We start from the raw sequence: 13,118 nt of genomic DNA on the forward strand, positions 1-13,118 counted from the left end.
TGCAGGTAATGAATCATGGAACCTTACATCAAAAACTAGGGATGTACTGTATGGTGACTAACATAATACAATAAAAAATATTATTATTAAAAAAGAGAAGAAGAAAAAAAGAAATATATTTAGATTTTCTTTGCACTATTTTATGATCTTGGAATAGAAAAGTAAATAGATTCTTCTCTGTAGCTTCCAGAATGAAGCAAGTGTTGCAAACATCTTTTTAGCCCAATGAGAACCATTTCAGACTTCTGATGCCCTGATTTGTCAGAACATAAATGTGTTTTAAACACTAACGTAGTCATTTTACATTAGCATTAGGAATCGAATACAAACATTTATTCAATAAAATTTTGCTCAGGAAACTGAGATTAAGCAATCTTCAGAATTTGTTCTGTCTTATGACAATTGGTCATGTAAAGTCTCCTCCACAAAGAATGCTTTCAGAGCCTTCTTTATGTCTTTGTTCCTCAGGCTGTAGATGAAGGGGTTCAGCATGGGGGTGACCACCGTGTACATCACCGAGGCCACGGCACTTGCGTGGGAGCTCTGGGTAGCAGCAGAGCTCAGGTACACACCGGCATCGTAAAATAAAATAAGGAGACAACTGAGAGGTGAGACACACAGGTAGAAAATGCTTTATACTTGCCCTGAGCTGAGGATATTCCACGTATGGAGGAAACAATCTTAGAATAAGAATAAAGTATCCCAGCAAAAGGACCCCCACCCAGCAGGACAGCTGCAAAATACATCACCAAGTTGTTAAGAAAGGTGTCAGAACAGGCAAGTTGGACCATATTATTGAGTTCACAAAAAAAGTGGGGGATTTCCACCTTTGTGCAGAAGGACAGCCACAGCATCATTAAACTCTGTAATAAGGAATTCAGGATACACGTGATCCAGGACATCAGAACCAGCAGTCCACAGAGCTGGGGATTCATGATGACTGTGTAGTGCAGGGGGTGACAGATGGCCACAAACCGGTCATAGGCCATCACACTCAGGAGAAAGACGTCCAACACAGCAAATAGTATGAAAAAATAAATCTGAGTAATGCACTCATCATAGGTTATGACTTTGCTCTCTGTCTGTATATTCATCAGCATCTTGGGGATGATGGTGGAGGTGAAACAGATGTCTATAAAGGACAGCTTGGCCAGGAAGAAGTACATGGGGGTGTGGAGGTGGGAGTCAGAGCTGACGGCCGGGATGAGGAGCAGGTTTCCAAACACAGTGATCAGGTACATGGAGAGGAAAAGCCCGAATATGAGGGGCTGCAATTATGGTTCTTCTGAAAATCCCAGAAGAAGAAACTCTGAAATTCGTGTATCATTGCCCGGTTTCATGTGGTAGAGGTGACTTCAAGGACAGAGTCAAATAGCATGATTAATTTTCATTCACTTGTATTACTCACAGAATTAAAATGCTACTTTTTAAATTTTGTAGTCTAAGTATTATTTTTAATATTTTGTGCATGATTTTGGTCCATTTCAGGGGATCACCTACACCAACATAGTTATGGAATTTTTGTTCCAATCACCTATTTTGTAAAAAGCCATGTATTCCACACTTTTAAATAAAAATTATTCCACATTCCAGAAATACAAATTAAGTCCTGGTCAAGTCCTGCCATTATCTAGGGAAGGAGTATAGGATGCTAGAGAAAAAAATTTCCTAACATTGAATGATGGAGAAAGAATACATTAACCAATAAGAAAATAAGTAGCATTTCAGAAGGTGCCAAGTGTTATGAAGAAAAGGAAAATAGGGATAAAGCAGAGAGTGAAAAGGGCATGCTATTTTCATGGATATTTAGGCCAATTTTGTGAACAAGGTGACACTGGAACAGAAATCTCAAGTAAGAGATGGAAACAGATCAAGGATTGTGGGGGAAATGTGTGCCTAGCAGAGGGAATGGCCAGTGCAAAGGCCCTGAGGAAGGTACTTGTTTCCAAGGTTCAAGTCAAAGAAGCAAAGCCAGTGCTGCAAGGGGAATGAGCAGGAGGGAGACTGAGGAGAGACACTGTCAGACATGCTGAGGAGGGAAGTGGCCTCTTTGCTACCTCTGAACCGTCAAGGCACAGGGACTTCCTTATCCACACTGCCTCTCCCTCTGTGTTCATTGTGTTGCAAAGGCATCCCAGGAATTGAACCAGATTCTATTCTTAGTGGCCTCTCTTGATTGAGTTCTGGCCCCTGTGTTGTGTCACCTTTTGGTTTATGAGTCCTGGCACCCTGTTGTGGGGACTGCTCACACTCCACAGTCACCCACATGCAAGACACCATCCTCTCCTGGGTTGTGTTATTCCCCTGTCTTTCTGTCCCCGGCATCTTGATTGTGCCAGAAATGGATCCAACCCACGTAGGTCAGATCAGTGACCTTTCCCCTGCAAAATGCAGAATTGCCAATTCCTAAGCCTCCCATGGACAAATAATATGTTTAAATATTAACATATATCTAGAAATAAATATAGATATAGATATCCTCAAAATTGAGCAATGGATTAAACAAACACTTCACAAAAGGAAGTGTCCACAGACAACAAAAGTTGGGCATTTTTATATCAAGCATAGAAGACATTGTTCCTGTATGTCCTGCATCATTTTTGGCCAATTCATTCTGTGTGGTCTGATAGGGGATGAGGTTAGTCCCTTTCTCCCTTCTCTATGTGGCATCTTTTATTGATATTCTTGAGCTTGGGGTATTGGTCTCTTTTACAAACCCAGTGGGCACACTCTAATTCTCATTCCGGTTTCACCTGGTGAGCAAAGGGGTCCACAGACCATGTTCTATAATCTTGCCCACACCATGGCAATTCTATCCTTTTGTACTCAATAATTAACTTCGTATCATTCTGTCTGTGGATATTGTTTCATACACACATTTATTTCATTGTGCTCTGTCCTCACTGTTACGATTCATGTTTCAAAAGTGCAGGGACTTCACCTTCTTTGTTCATTTTTGTTTTTTTCACCAAGTTTTGTGAATATATGTGTTTAATATAAAAAGCCCTAAGAATATGGATAGGTATAGAATGAACAGAATGAAGTGATTGCAGAACCAGGTTAAAATGTAAATTGAGTAGTTTCAAAACACCTGTTGCAGTCAAAATTGCATGAAAAACCGAAATGAACTGAAATAGAATATAAAATAGCAATCAGTAATAATATCAATATGGATCAATAATTCAATTGCCAAAGTCCTAGACACATAAAAACATAATACATAATGTTCTTAGAATGCTCAGTATTTACTTGTTAAATGAGTTATAAATTAGGTCTCAATGTATAAGGACATTTATCACATGGCAAGGTTGTATTTCAATTTTGTTGGAAAAGGTTAAATTTCTCAATAAATGCTGGCATAAAGGGATATCTGTCTGGAAGAATATGAAACCTGTCCCCTCCCTCAGACCTTACAAAAACCCAGAGGGCTTATGACCTTGGGGTAAGGGTAACCAAACAATGCAGTAGAACATCAATAAAACGACATAGAAGTGTTACAGGTGGGGAACACCACTAAATAAAACATCTGGATCACCAGCAGCCTGGGGGGGGGGACCTTACAGAGGTGTAATATTGTTTTTGGTTGAAACTTATTTTATTTTAAAGATCTCATTTATTCATTTGAGATACAGAGACAGAGAGAACACAAGCATTCTGAGAGACAGAGGGAAAGGGAGAAGTGGACTCCCCGCTGAGCGGAAAGCCCTCTGTGGGGCTTGATCTCAGGACCTAAAGATCATGACCTGAGCTGAAGGCAGATCCTTAACCACCTTTGCCACCCAGGTACCACTGTGGTTAAAACTTTTAAACAGTTAGCCAAAGGGTTACTGTGAATTTTCTGCAGGAAGAAAGTGTTACAAGGGTGAAGGCAGAAGCTGAAGGCAGCTGTGTTCCAAATACTGATGATCTTCACCCCAGGGCTTCTCTGTCTCTGTGCCATGGACATTCTGGCCAGAGCCTGCCCTGGGGAAGGGGGTGTCCTGTGCATTGTAGGATGTTTAGACATTCCTGTCTCCAGTCACCCCTCTCCAATATGAGAGGCAAAGCTGGCTCCAGACAGTGATCAGTGACCCTCCAGGGGACAAAATCACACCCAATCAGAACCACACATTGAGTGTAACAATCTCAACATACTTTTTCTAGCATCGCTATAATAGCAGTTTAATAATGAAGAAAATAAAAGACCACCAAAAGTGTGAGTAGCGGTCACTCAGTGAAATCAACATTAGCACTAATAATACATTAATTATTTAATAAAGTAAACCAGCAAACACAGTGATCACTCACTCTGGGCTAAGTTGAATTGGCTCTCAAGTGGTGATGGGTCAAAGTTACTGGTTTCCATTCTCTCTGACCCTGTCATCCATGGTTCACAGGGGTGTTGGACTCACCTGGCTGGGTGTGTGACAGGAAGGTGTCTGTGGAAGTCTGAATTCCTCCCTGGACAGCAGATGATAGAGACTAAAGCTCTGACCTCAGCCAAGACAGCAGGATGGAGTGAAGCATCGGCTTCCAGCCAGAATTAGGACTTGGAATAAACAGGCAAAGCCTGACCCTTCCCGTCCAAGGTTGCACAGGCTGATGGACTGGCAACAAGGAGGTATTTAGAGCTCCTGTGTCTGCTCATTAGCACATTTCCCCCTTGTGAAACCAGGCTCTAAGTACATGATTCCTAAGTGGAGAAGTCCTCTGGACAGAAAGGATATTTTCCTAATGAATCTTAGTTCCCAAAAGACTAGGTTAGAGGTCAAGTGAAATCGGGTTTTCTTTTTCTTTTTTTTTTTTTTAATGTCCTTTTCCCTGAAATTGTCCCCTTCCTGACATGTGAATCTCCTAGCATCTTACCTAGCTCCAGGTTATAATTTTCTCCTAGTCTATGACCCAGTAGCTACCTGGATTAGGTCCCTTTATCTTCAGAGCATTGACATGTGATGGGGACTCAGCCATGCTATCTCTAGACAGGGTCTATTCTTCTTTTCAATAAGGCAGAGGAGTGAGGTCTTCTGATAATAAATCTTGGCCACTACACACATTGGCTTCAAGATACATTTGCCATTACAGTTAGGAATTTCTCACTTTATACAAGTAAAGAGCTGTCACTTAGCCCTTTGTCATAAAATGGTTGTAATTACAAGAGATGTGTTTAGGTCATTTTATGTACTAGAATGTGAGCTTGTATCTCACAGGGATAGTTTGATTTAATTTTTATAAAAATCTTGTCCACAAGTAAGTGAAGTACATTTATGAACTCCAATCTTCGCTGTAGACATGGTGCTTGGTGGTGTGTAGTGATCTGTCCACATTGAATATATGCGTATGTTGTGGGCCTTAAGTGTCATTCTGTCAAGACACTTCCAGCTCTCAAGCTCTGGGCTAGTGCTTCTCAACCAGGCCCCTGGGGATGTCAGGCAATGTCTGAAGGGAAGCTGCTGAACACTTCCAATCCAAAGGAAAGCACCCCAAAATATTATTATCCTACCACAAATTGCAACTTTTGTTGACAATAAAATTGGGGAACCCGTCTAGACCAGTATCTGTTCAACTTTAGTGTGCCTGCATATCCACACAGATCCTACTGTGTGGGATCCCACTATAAATACAGGATCTTATCATAGGTCCAGGGTGGCCCAGAGAGTCTGTATTTCCAGTAAGCTCCTGGGGGATGTTGATGTGTAGATCTTGGTATGTGGATCACTCTTCATTAGCAAGGCTGTGAGCCTGGGATAGAGATAGGTGTAGGCAGTTTAAAGTCTTTTGCACCAGACATGACCATTGAATGAAATTATGATGGAAACCTGTATTCACTCATTCTACAAGCTGTGTAAAATCTGTGTTTATTGCGTTTATAATTGACTAAAACAATGCACATATGAAAAAAACTTCATAATATGCATGACAAGGCCCTCACAAATATGTCTGGGTTCTAATATCCTCTGCCTTTAATGTCTTATTTGTTATAGCAAAGAAGAATTAAGGTAGCAAATTGTACAGGGTTGGTAATCAACTGTCATTATGATAAAGAGAGTGAGTGTCCAGGTGGACAAAAGTAATCACTACAGTTCTATGAATGTTCAGGAAGGGGATAAAAGAGTTGGTATTAGAGAAAGATAAATGCTGGCCTACTGGCTCAGAAGATTGAGGAAAAGCCATGAGCAAGGAATTCAAGCAGCCAGCAAGAGACACTGAAATTGGAACTGAGCCCTGCAGACATCTTGCTATTAGCCTGATGAGACTTCTTCCAAGCTTCTTCTCCAGAACAGTAAGAGCATGTATTTTTTTTAAGCAATTAGTGTGGGGTATTTTACAGCAGCAAGAGGAATCTCATATCGAAATAGTCAATAAAATTATTTGAGGAAACTGATTTTAGGTCTTCCAATTCACTCATAGCTTCCCTTGGATAAGAGCAATTTGCAATACAGAACCCACATTAAGTAGATAAAAACCTAAATCTATTTGAAGATATTCTGTCCCATCAGCTGGTACAATAAATACCTCCTGGTTTAAATGTGCATGTGGTCTGATTACGAGGCCTTTGAGACAGTGACATCAGAAAGAAACTCATGGTCTGAATTAAAGTCATCCATTGTCATTTACAATTTTGCATGTATATTTCTGCATCCTTTTCTTTCATGTTGATTCAACATTCATTCTTCCCACAATCACCACACTTGACTGTTTTATTTGGAGTAAAAAAATTGATTTCCACATATTTCATTCTTTTCTTACAACATTCATATGATGTTATGTTTAGCATTGCACATTGCCTTCATGAATAAGAAAAGAGGCTCAGGATTTGAAGTTTTAAACAATTACCTAACAAAGCAGTTCAAGTTTATGCAACAGTCTTAATTATACATAAATGGAAACCTGCACTATGTGCTCTTCATTATTGGGGTAGCTCCTTTAACTCATCAAATTCTACCCTTTAAATATTCAGTTTATTGTGTGTCATTATATTCAAATATTGAATTAGGTGGGAAAATATCTATGGCACATCGATAAGGGTAGGATCTAGAGCACAGGTAGCTGACTCTCCATTGAAGGTTTGCAAGATTGCTCTCTAAGAAGGAAGGAAAGCAAGTGTCAATTATGGAAGTAGGAACAGTGTGATGAAATTCAAATAATTCCCATAAGTTCATTTAAATTGTAAAGAGTTTGCTTTCTTGAAATAAATATGTACATGAATATACATACATTTACATACACACAACACTTAGCCTTGAACATTCTTTGGACCCACCAAGGTATTTTGACACATTTCATCTTGTGTTAAACATCCCTGGAAATTAGGATTATGATTCCACCTTGCCTTCAAAAGATAAAGAAGGCTGGACGGATTACACACTAACAATTGCATAATGAAGTAGTGAGAGCTTATTGTGCACCTCACGAGTTTTATGGAAGTGGAATCATGCAGTATGTACCCATGATTTCTCAATGACTCTTTCAATTTCCAATGTTGTACACTTTAAATATGTACGGTTTCTCACATGCAATAATGCTCTAGTAATATAATTAGAATTTAAACATTCTAGGGGTGCATGACTCAGGGTCAGATCTGGAGCACAGGCAGCTGGGTCACACCTATTGGGGTGGGAGCGGTCTCGTCCAACTGTGGAAAAGCATTGGTTCATGTGTGGATGTTAAAATAGTGGAATTAAATTAAGACAATTCACATTTGATAAACTCACTTATTTTGTAACTAGAAGATTACGTACATATGTGAAAGGAGTAAAATGACATGAATTGGATCAAGACAGAAGAGCACTGCAGCAACACAGCTCATGGATCAGCCTTAGAAACACAATGTAGAGAGTCACAACTGACTTCAGACTCATGGGAATCCCTGCAGAGATCAAAACAGCTGCCTACTCTATGATCTACTTTGATAATAAAGACAGTATATTAGCCATTTTTTTAAAGATTTTATTTATTTACAAGTCGAGAGAGAGAGAGAGAGCAACCTAGAGAGAAAGCATGAGTGGCGGGTGTGGGGGAGTGACAGAAGGAGAGGGAGAAGCAGAGTCCCTGTTGAGCAGGGAGCCTGTTGGGGGGCTTGATCGCAGGACAACTGGATCATAATGTGAGTCGAAGGCAGATGCTTAACCAGCTGAATCACCCAGGCACCCCCATCCTAAGCCATTTTATTTTAGGATGCTTTGTATGCAGCAATGCTAAATGATATAGTAATCGAATCAGGCAGAACACATGGCATTGTAATAATCTGATTCTTTTTATTAGGCATTTGTTCTGACACTTGAAATTAGCTTTCAAGATGACTCTGTTCTTCAAGTTTATCTCAGGTAACTGTATATAAAAACGACTCCATTGAAACCCCTCTGAGGTAACATGGAAAGGTTGGAAGGACATGCGTTAGTGTATGCAGAACTTGAGACCATGGATCACAACCTGGACAGGAATCCAAGCTTGCTGGTGAGTTCTCCTGTGGTTATGAGGATCATATATAATGGGTGATACTGATAAGTTCATCCCCTTTAGAGGTTTTGGATGTTCCTTTAGAGAAATGGAAGGATTCATATTTAATGTAGTACAGGAAAATTTCAACCAGAATCCAAAAAGTAATTTAATAATATGCCCAAACATGCCAAGTTTTTCATCTAATGAATACATTTTACAAATGAAGTTTGATATGCCATAATTCAATGAACAGATGAGTGCCTGAGAAGAAATATTTTGCATAGCTATCAAAATATTTTTAATAATTTACTGTATCACAATAAAGCCAAGGTTGATTCTTAGGCCATATATTATTACTCTATTTTAACCATATTTGTCTTTCTGTGTAGATTCTACTTGGAGACATGCATTTTATCATATGTATATATAATTTTATTTTTTATTTTTTTTTTGCCAGTGACTATGGTAGGCATGGTGGACACAAGCTGTGTAACAGGACAAGATCGTATATATAGAAAATTCCCCATGATTAGCTCTGACCATCAGTACGTCAGTCTGCATCCTCTGCAGGAGCAGGGAAGGTAGCGATACACGAAGGAATGATGTTCACAAAATGAAGCACATGGTCTCAGATTGTTCTCTGTTATAAACTTGTATAAATAGCTGTGGTGGCCAAGAGTAGAGTTTTCACAAGAGTACCATTCATTCAAAAGAAAAAATAGTCAGTATGAAATATTGTATTTGAGAAGAAATTTTTGTTAATAGATTCATATAGTCCTTTGGGTAAGTGACAATGTCCAAATAGTTCTCACCTGAGATTAGGAATGACACTGAGAGAGTAGGAAAATGACAAAGGGAAAATCTCTTGGATGTCAGAGTTACCACAAAGCTTAATAAAGTGAGTTACAAAAATTATGCTGAAAGGAAAAAAAAATAGAAATTCCTGGAAAAAAATAAAAGAGGTATGTCCACTTCCACAATGATCAAAGTATCTCAACTTTTGGATCAGGCTTTGGGCCCGGGAATCATGGGCACTTCTTCAGCCCCAGGATGATTGTCCCTTTCAGAGCTGCCATCCTATAAAATCTCATCAGAGCCCTCTTTATGTCTCTGTTCCTCAGGCTGTAGATGAAGGGGTTCAGCATGGGTGTGACCACTGTGTACATCACCGAGGCCACTGCATTTGATTGGGAGCTCTGGGGAGCAGCAGAGCTAAGGTACACTCCTAGGCTCGTACAATAAAATAAGGAGACAACTGAGAGGTGAGATGTACAGGTGGAAAATGCTTTAAACTTGCCCTGAGCTGATGAGATTCCACATATGGAGGAAACTATCTTAGAGTAAGAGTAAAGGATCCCAATGAAGGGACAAACAGCCACCAACATAGCTGTAAAATACATCATCATATTATTGAGAAACGTGTCAGAACAGGAAAGTTTTATCATCTGATTGAGTTCACAGAAAAAGTGGAGGATTTCCACCTCTGTACAGAAGGACAGCCGCAACACCATGGAAGTGTGTAACAAGGAATGCAAGTCATTCACGATCCAGGACACCAGAACCATCAGTCCACAAAGCCAGGGGTTCATGATGACCGTGTAGTGCAAGGGGTGACAGATGGCCGCAAAGCGGTCATAGGCCATCACAGCTAGGAGGAACATGTCTAATCCTGTAAACAGTATGAAAAAATACATCTGTGTGATGCAGCCTGTGTAGGTTATGACTTTACTCTGAGTCTGGATGTTCCACAGCATCTTGGGGAGGGTGGTGGAGGTGAAACAGATGTCTACAAAGGACAGGTTGGCCAGGAAGAAGTACATGGGGGTGTGGAGGTGGGAGTCAGAGCTGACGGCCAGGATGATGAGCAGGTTTCCAAACAGAGTGATCACATACATGGAGAGGAAAAGCCCAAATAGGAGGGGCTGCAGTTCTGGTTTCTCTGAAAATCCCAGAAGCTGGAACTCTGAAACTCCTGTATAGTTCCCTGGGTCCATGTGTTGGAGGTGACTAGCATCACAGGGAGAAATAGCACAACTAATTTTTAAACAAATTTTCATTGCTCACATTGTGGAAATGCCACAATTTCTGTTTTCCAGTCAAGAAACTAATTACAATATTTTGTGAATAGATTCAGGCTCCTGAGAGGATCTCCAGTTCCTCTCTGATTAGGAATTTTCATCACCACATCAGATGTTCCCCAAAAGGTCAGGTACTTTACACTTTCAGTAAGAAAATATTTCATGCATTTGAGGAATATTTAGAGCCCCAACCATGTTTTGGAAACTCTGGTCATAGAGTGCTGAAAGGCAAATATCCCTACAATTCAATGATGGCGATAGGGTAGATGCATATATAAAGATTAAATAATCATGAGATGGGGAGAGATGATATGAACAGAACAGAAGCAGCTTAAGGGAGAGAATGTGTCAGGTGTTATGTTGGGTGTTCAGTCAAGGTTGGATAAGAAGGTGACGTTTGAAAGGAGATCTCATGGAAGAGTGGGTTGAAGAAGAGAGGTCTTCCTGATAGAGGAAACGGCTGGTGCAAAGGCCCTGAACAAGTGCTTTTGTCAGAAAATCAAGGCTCAGAAGGAAGTCTGTGTGTTGAGGGAAATGGATAAGAGTGATCAGAGAGAGGTGGTGGCAGTGAATTTTGTAGAATCATGTGACCTCATAGCTGATTAAAGTTCAAGACACAGGGAGTTCCTTGTCCACATTGTGTACCTCTTGCATTTTTGTTATCTGGTTGCAATCAGCATCTTGGCCATTGAAAATCCCTCCTTAGTATCTTCTGTTGATTGAATATGGCCTGTGTATTATAAGGGTCACCTTATAATAGAGGATGCTGTATATCTCTGCCCTAAGCACTGCTCTCACTCATCAAGATCCTCTCGTGCTGTGCACACACACACACACACACACACACACACACACACAGTGTCACATCCACACAAATTGGCACACCATTTCCTCCTGATGTGTATTATCTCCATGTGCCTCCCACCTCTGCCAAACCCTCTCCAACACAGTGTTTAGGATTTGGATGCATACGCACCATATTACCTTTCCCATAAAGAATGTAGAAATAGTATACAGAAAGTCCTATTCATAGCTTCTCAGGGACAAATCATTTTGGGTTCCATTTTGGAATGGCCACTTTCTGACCTGTGTGTAAAGAAACATAAAAAATTGCGTTCAACATTTGGGGTCGTTTCTGGTTCCATACACATATTAGATTATTTGTTCCAGCTCTGTGTAGAGTGCTGGTGGTATTTTGATAAGGACTAATTTGAATATGTAGATTGCTTTGGGAAGCATAGACACTTTAGTAATATTTGTTCTTCTAATCCATGAGCATGGAATGTTTTTCCATTTCTTTTTGCCTTCCTCAGTTTCTTTCATAAGTGTTCTACACATTTCAGAATACAGATCTTTTACCTCTTTGGTTCGGTTTCTTCCTAGATATCACATGAGTTTTGGCACAATTGTAAACAGTTAAGAGACACATTAAAAACTGGTTACATCATTCATCATCAGGCAAAAACAAATCAAAACTACAACGGGATACCACCTCACAGCAGTCAGAATGGCTAAAATTAACAACTCAGGAAACAATAGATGTTGGCCCAGAAGCAGAGAAAGGGGAACCCTCTCACACTGTTGGTGGGAATGCAAACTGGTGCCGACGCTCTGGAAAACAGTATGGAGTTTAAAAAAAACTTAAAAAACAGCTATTGTACCATGCAGCAATTGAACTGATTTGTATTTATCCAAATGATACCTACACAGTGTTTCAAAGGGGCACATGCACCTCAATGTTTATAGCAGCAATTTCCACAATAGGCAACATATGGAAAGAGCCCAGATGTCTATCCAGAGATGAGTGGATAACAAAGATGTGTATATATACACAGTGCAATATTACTCGGCCGTAAAAGAATCAAACCCTGCCATTTGCAAAGATCTGGAGGGAGCTAATGTGTATTATGCTAAACACAATAAGTTAGAGAAAGACAAGTACTATATGATTTCATTCATAATTGGAATTTAAGAAACAAAAGTGATTAACATGGGGGAAGGGAAGGAAAAATAAATAAGACAAAAACAGAGAGGGAGGGAAACCATAAGAACATTGATCATAGGACAGAAAGTGAGGGTTGTTGGAGGGGAAGTTGGGTGGGGGAATGAGGTAATTGGGTGACAGTCATTAAGGAGGGCACTTGATGGAATGAGCCCTGGGTGTTATATGCAACTGATGAATCACTAAATTCTACCTCTGAAACTAACAATACACTATATGTTAATTAAATTGAATTTAAATTTAAAAAAATTAAAAATAACAGCAGCAAAAAATTGTGTTCAATAAACAGACAAAAGAGACAGACAGAGAGAACAGAAATGAGATGGACATAAAGACTAAAATGATCTAATAAGCTCAGTTGTTCCGATAGACTGTGAGGAAGGAAAGCTTCCTGGGTGCTAGTGGCATCCAGCCTTGGTTACACACTATTTATACCCAGCAAACATAAGAGCAAAATCACATTTGTTCACAACACAAAGTGGTGACATCTTTATGGTGTGAATCACATTACAGATGAACATCACAAGAGGAAAAAAATCAACATTTCACAAAATCCGGGCGCTTTTATTACCAGATAGCAGACAGCAGAAGACTATTTTCCCCTTGCCTATTCCATCGTT

General features: G+C 39.9%; 1 protein-coding gene and 1 pseudogene across 1 annotated transcript; both read right to left on the bottom strand.

Moving 5' to 3' along the window:
- Positions 1-393: 393 nt before the first annotated feature.
- Positions 394-1,340, bottom strand: LOC123796692 (olfactory receptor-like protein OLF4; annotated as a pseudogene).
- Positions 1,341-9,443: 8,103 nt separating this feature from the next.
- On the bottom strand, positions 9,444-10,412 carry LOC123796681 (olfactory receptor-like protein OLF4). The gene has a single exon (XM_045804198.2). It carries the CDS (start codon positions 10,410-10,412, stop codon positions 9,444-9,446), a length of 969 nt encoding a protein of 322 aa, XP_045660154.2.
- Positions 10,413-13,118: the final 2,706 nt, after the last annotated feature.

Source organism: Ursus americanus, chromosome 14, assembly GCF_024610735.1.
Source record: "Ursus americanus isolate L20-20 chromosome 14, mUrsAme1.1.p, whole genome shotgun sequence".
NCBI classification, from domain to species: domain Eukaryota; kingdom Metazoa; phylum Chordata; class Mammalia; order Carnivora; family Ursidae; genus Ursus; species Ursus americanus.

Coding starts and splice junctions, on each gene's coding strand:
- LOC123796681 (XM_045804198.2), bottom strand. CDS start 10,412: ATGGACCCAGGGAACTATACAGGAGTTTCAGAGTTCCAGCTTCTGGGA.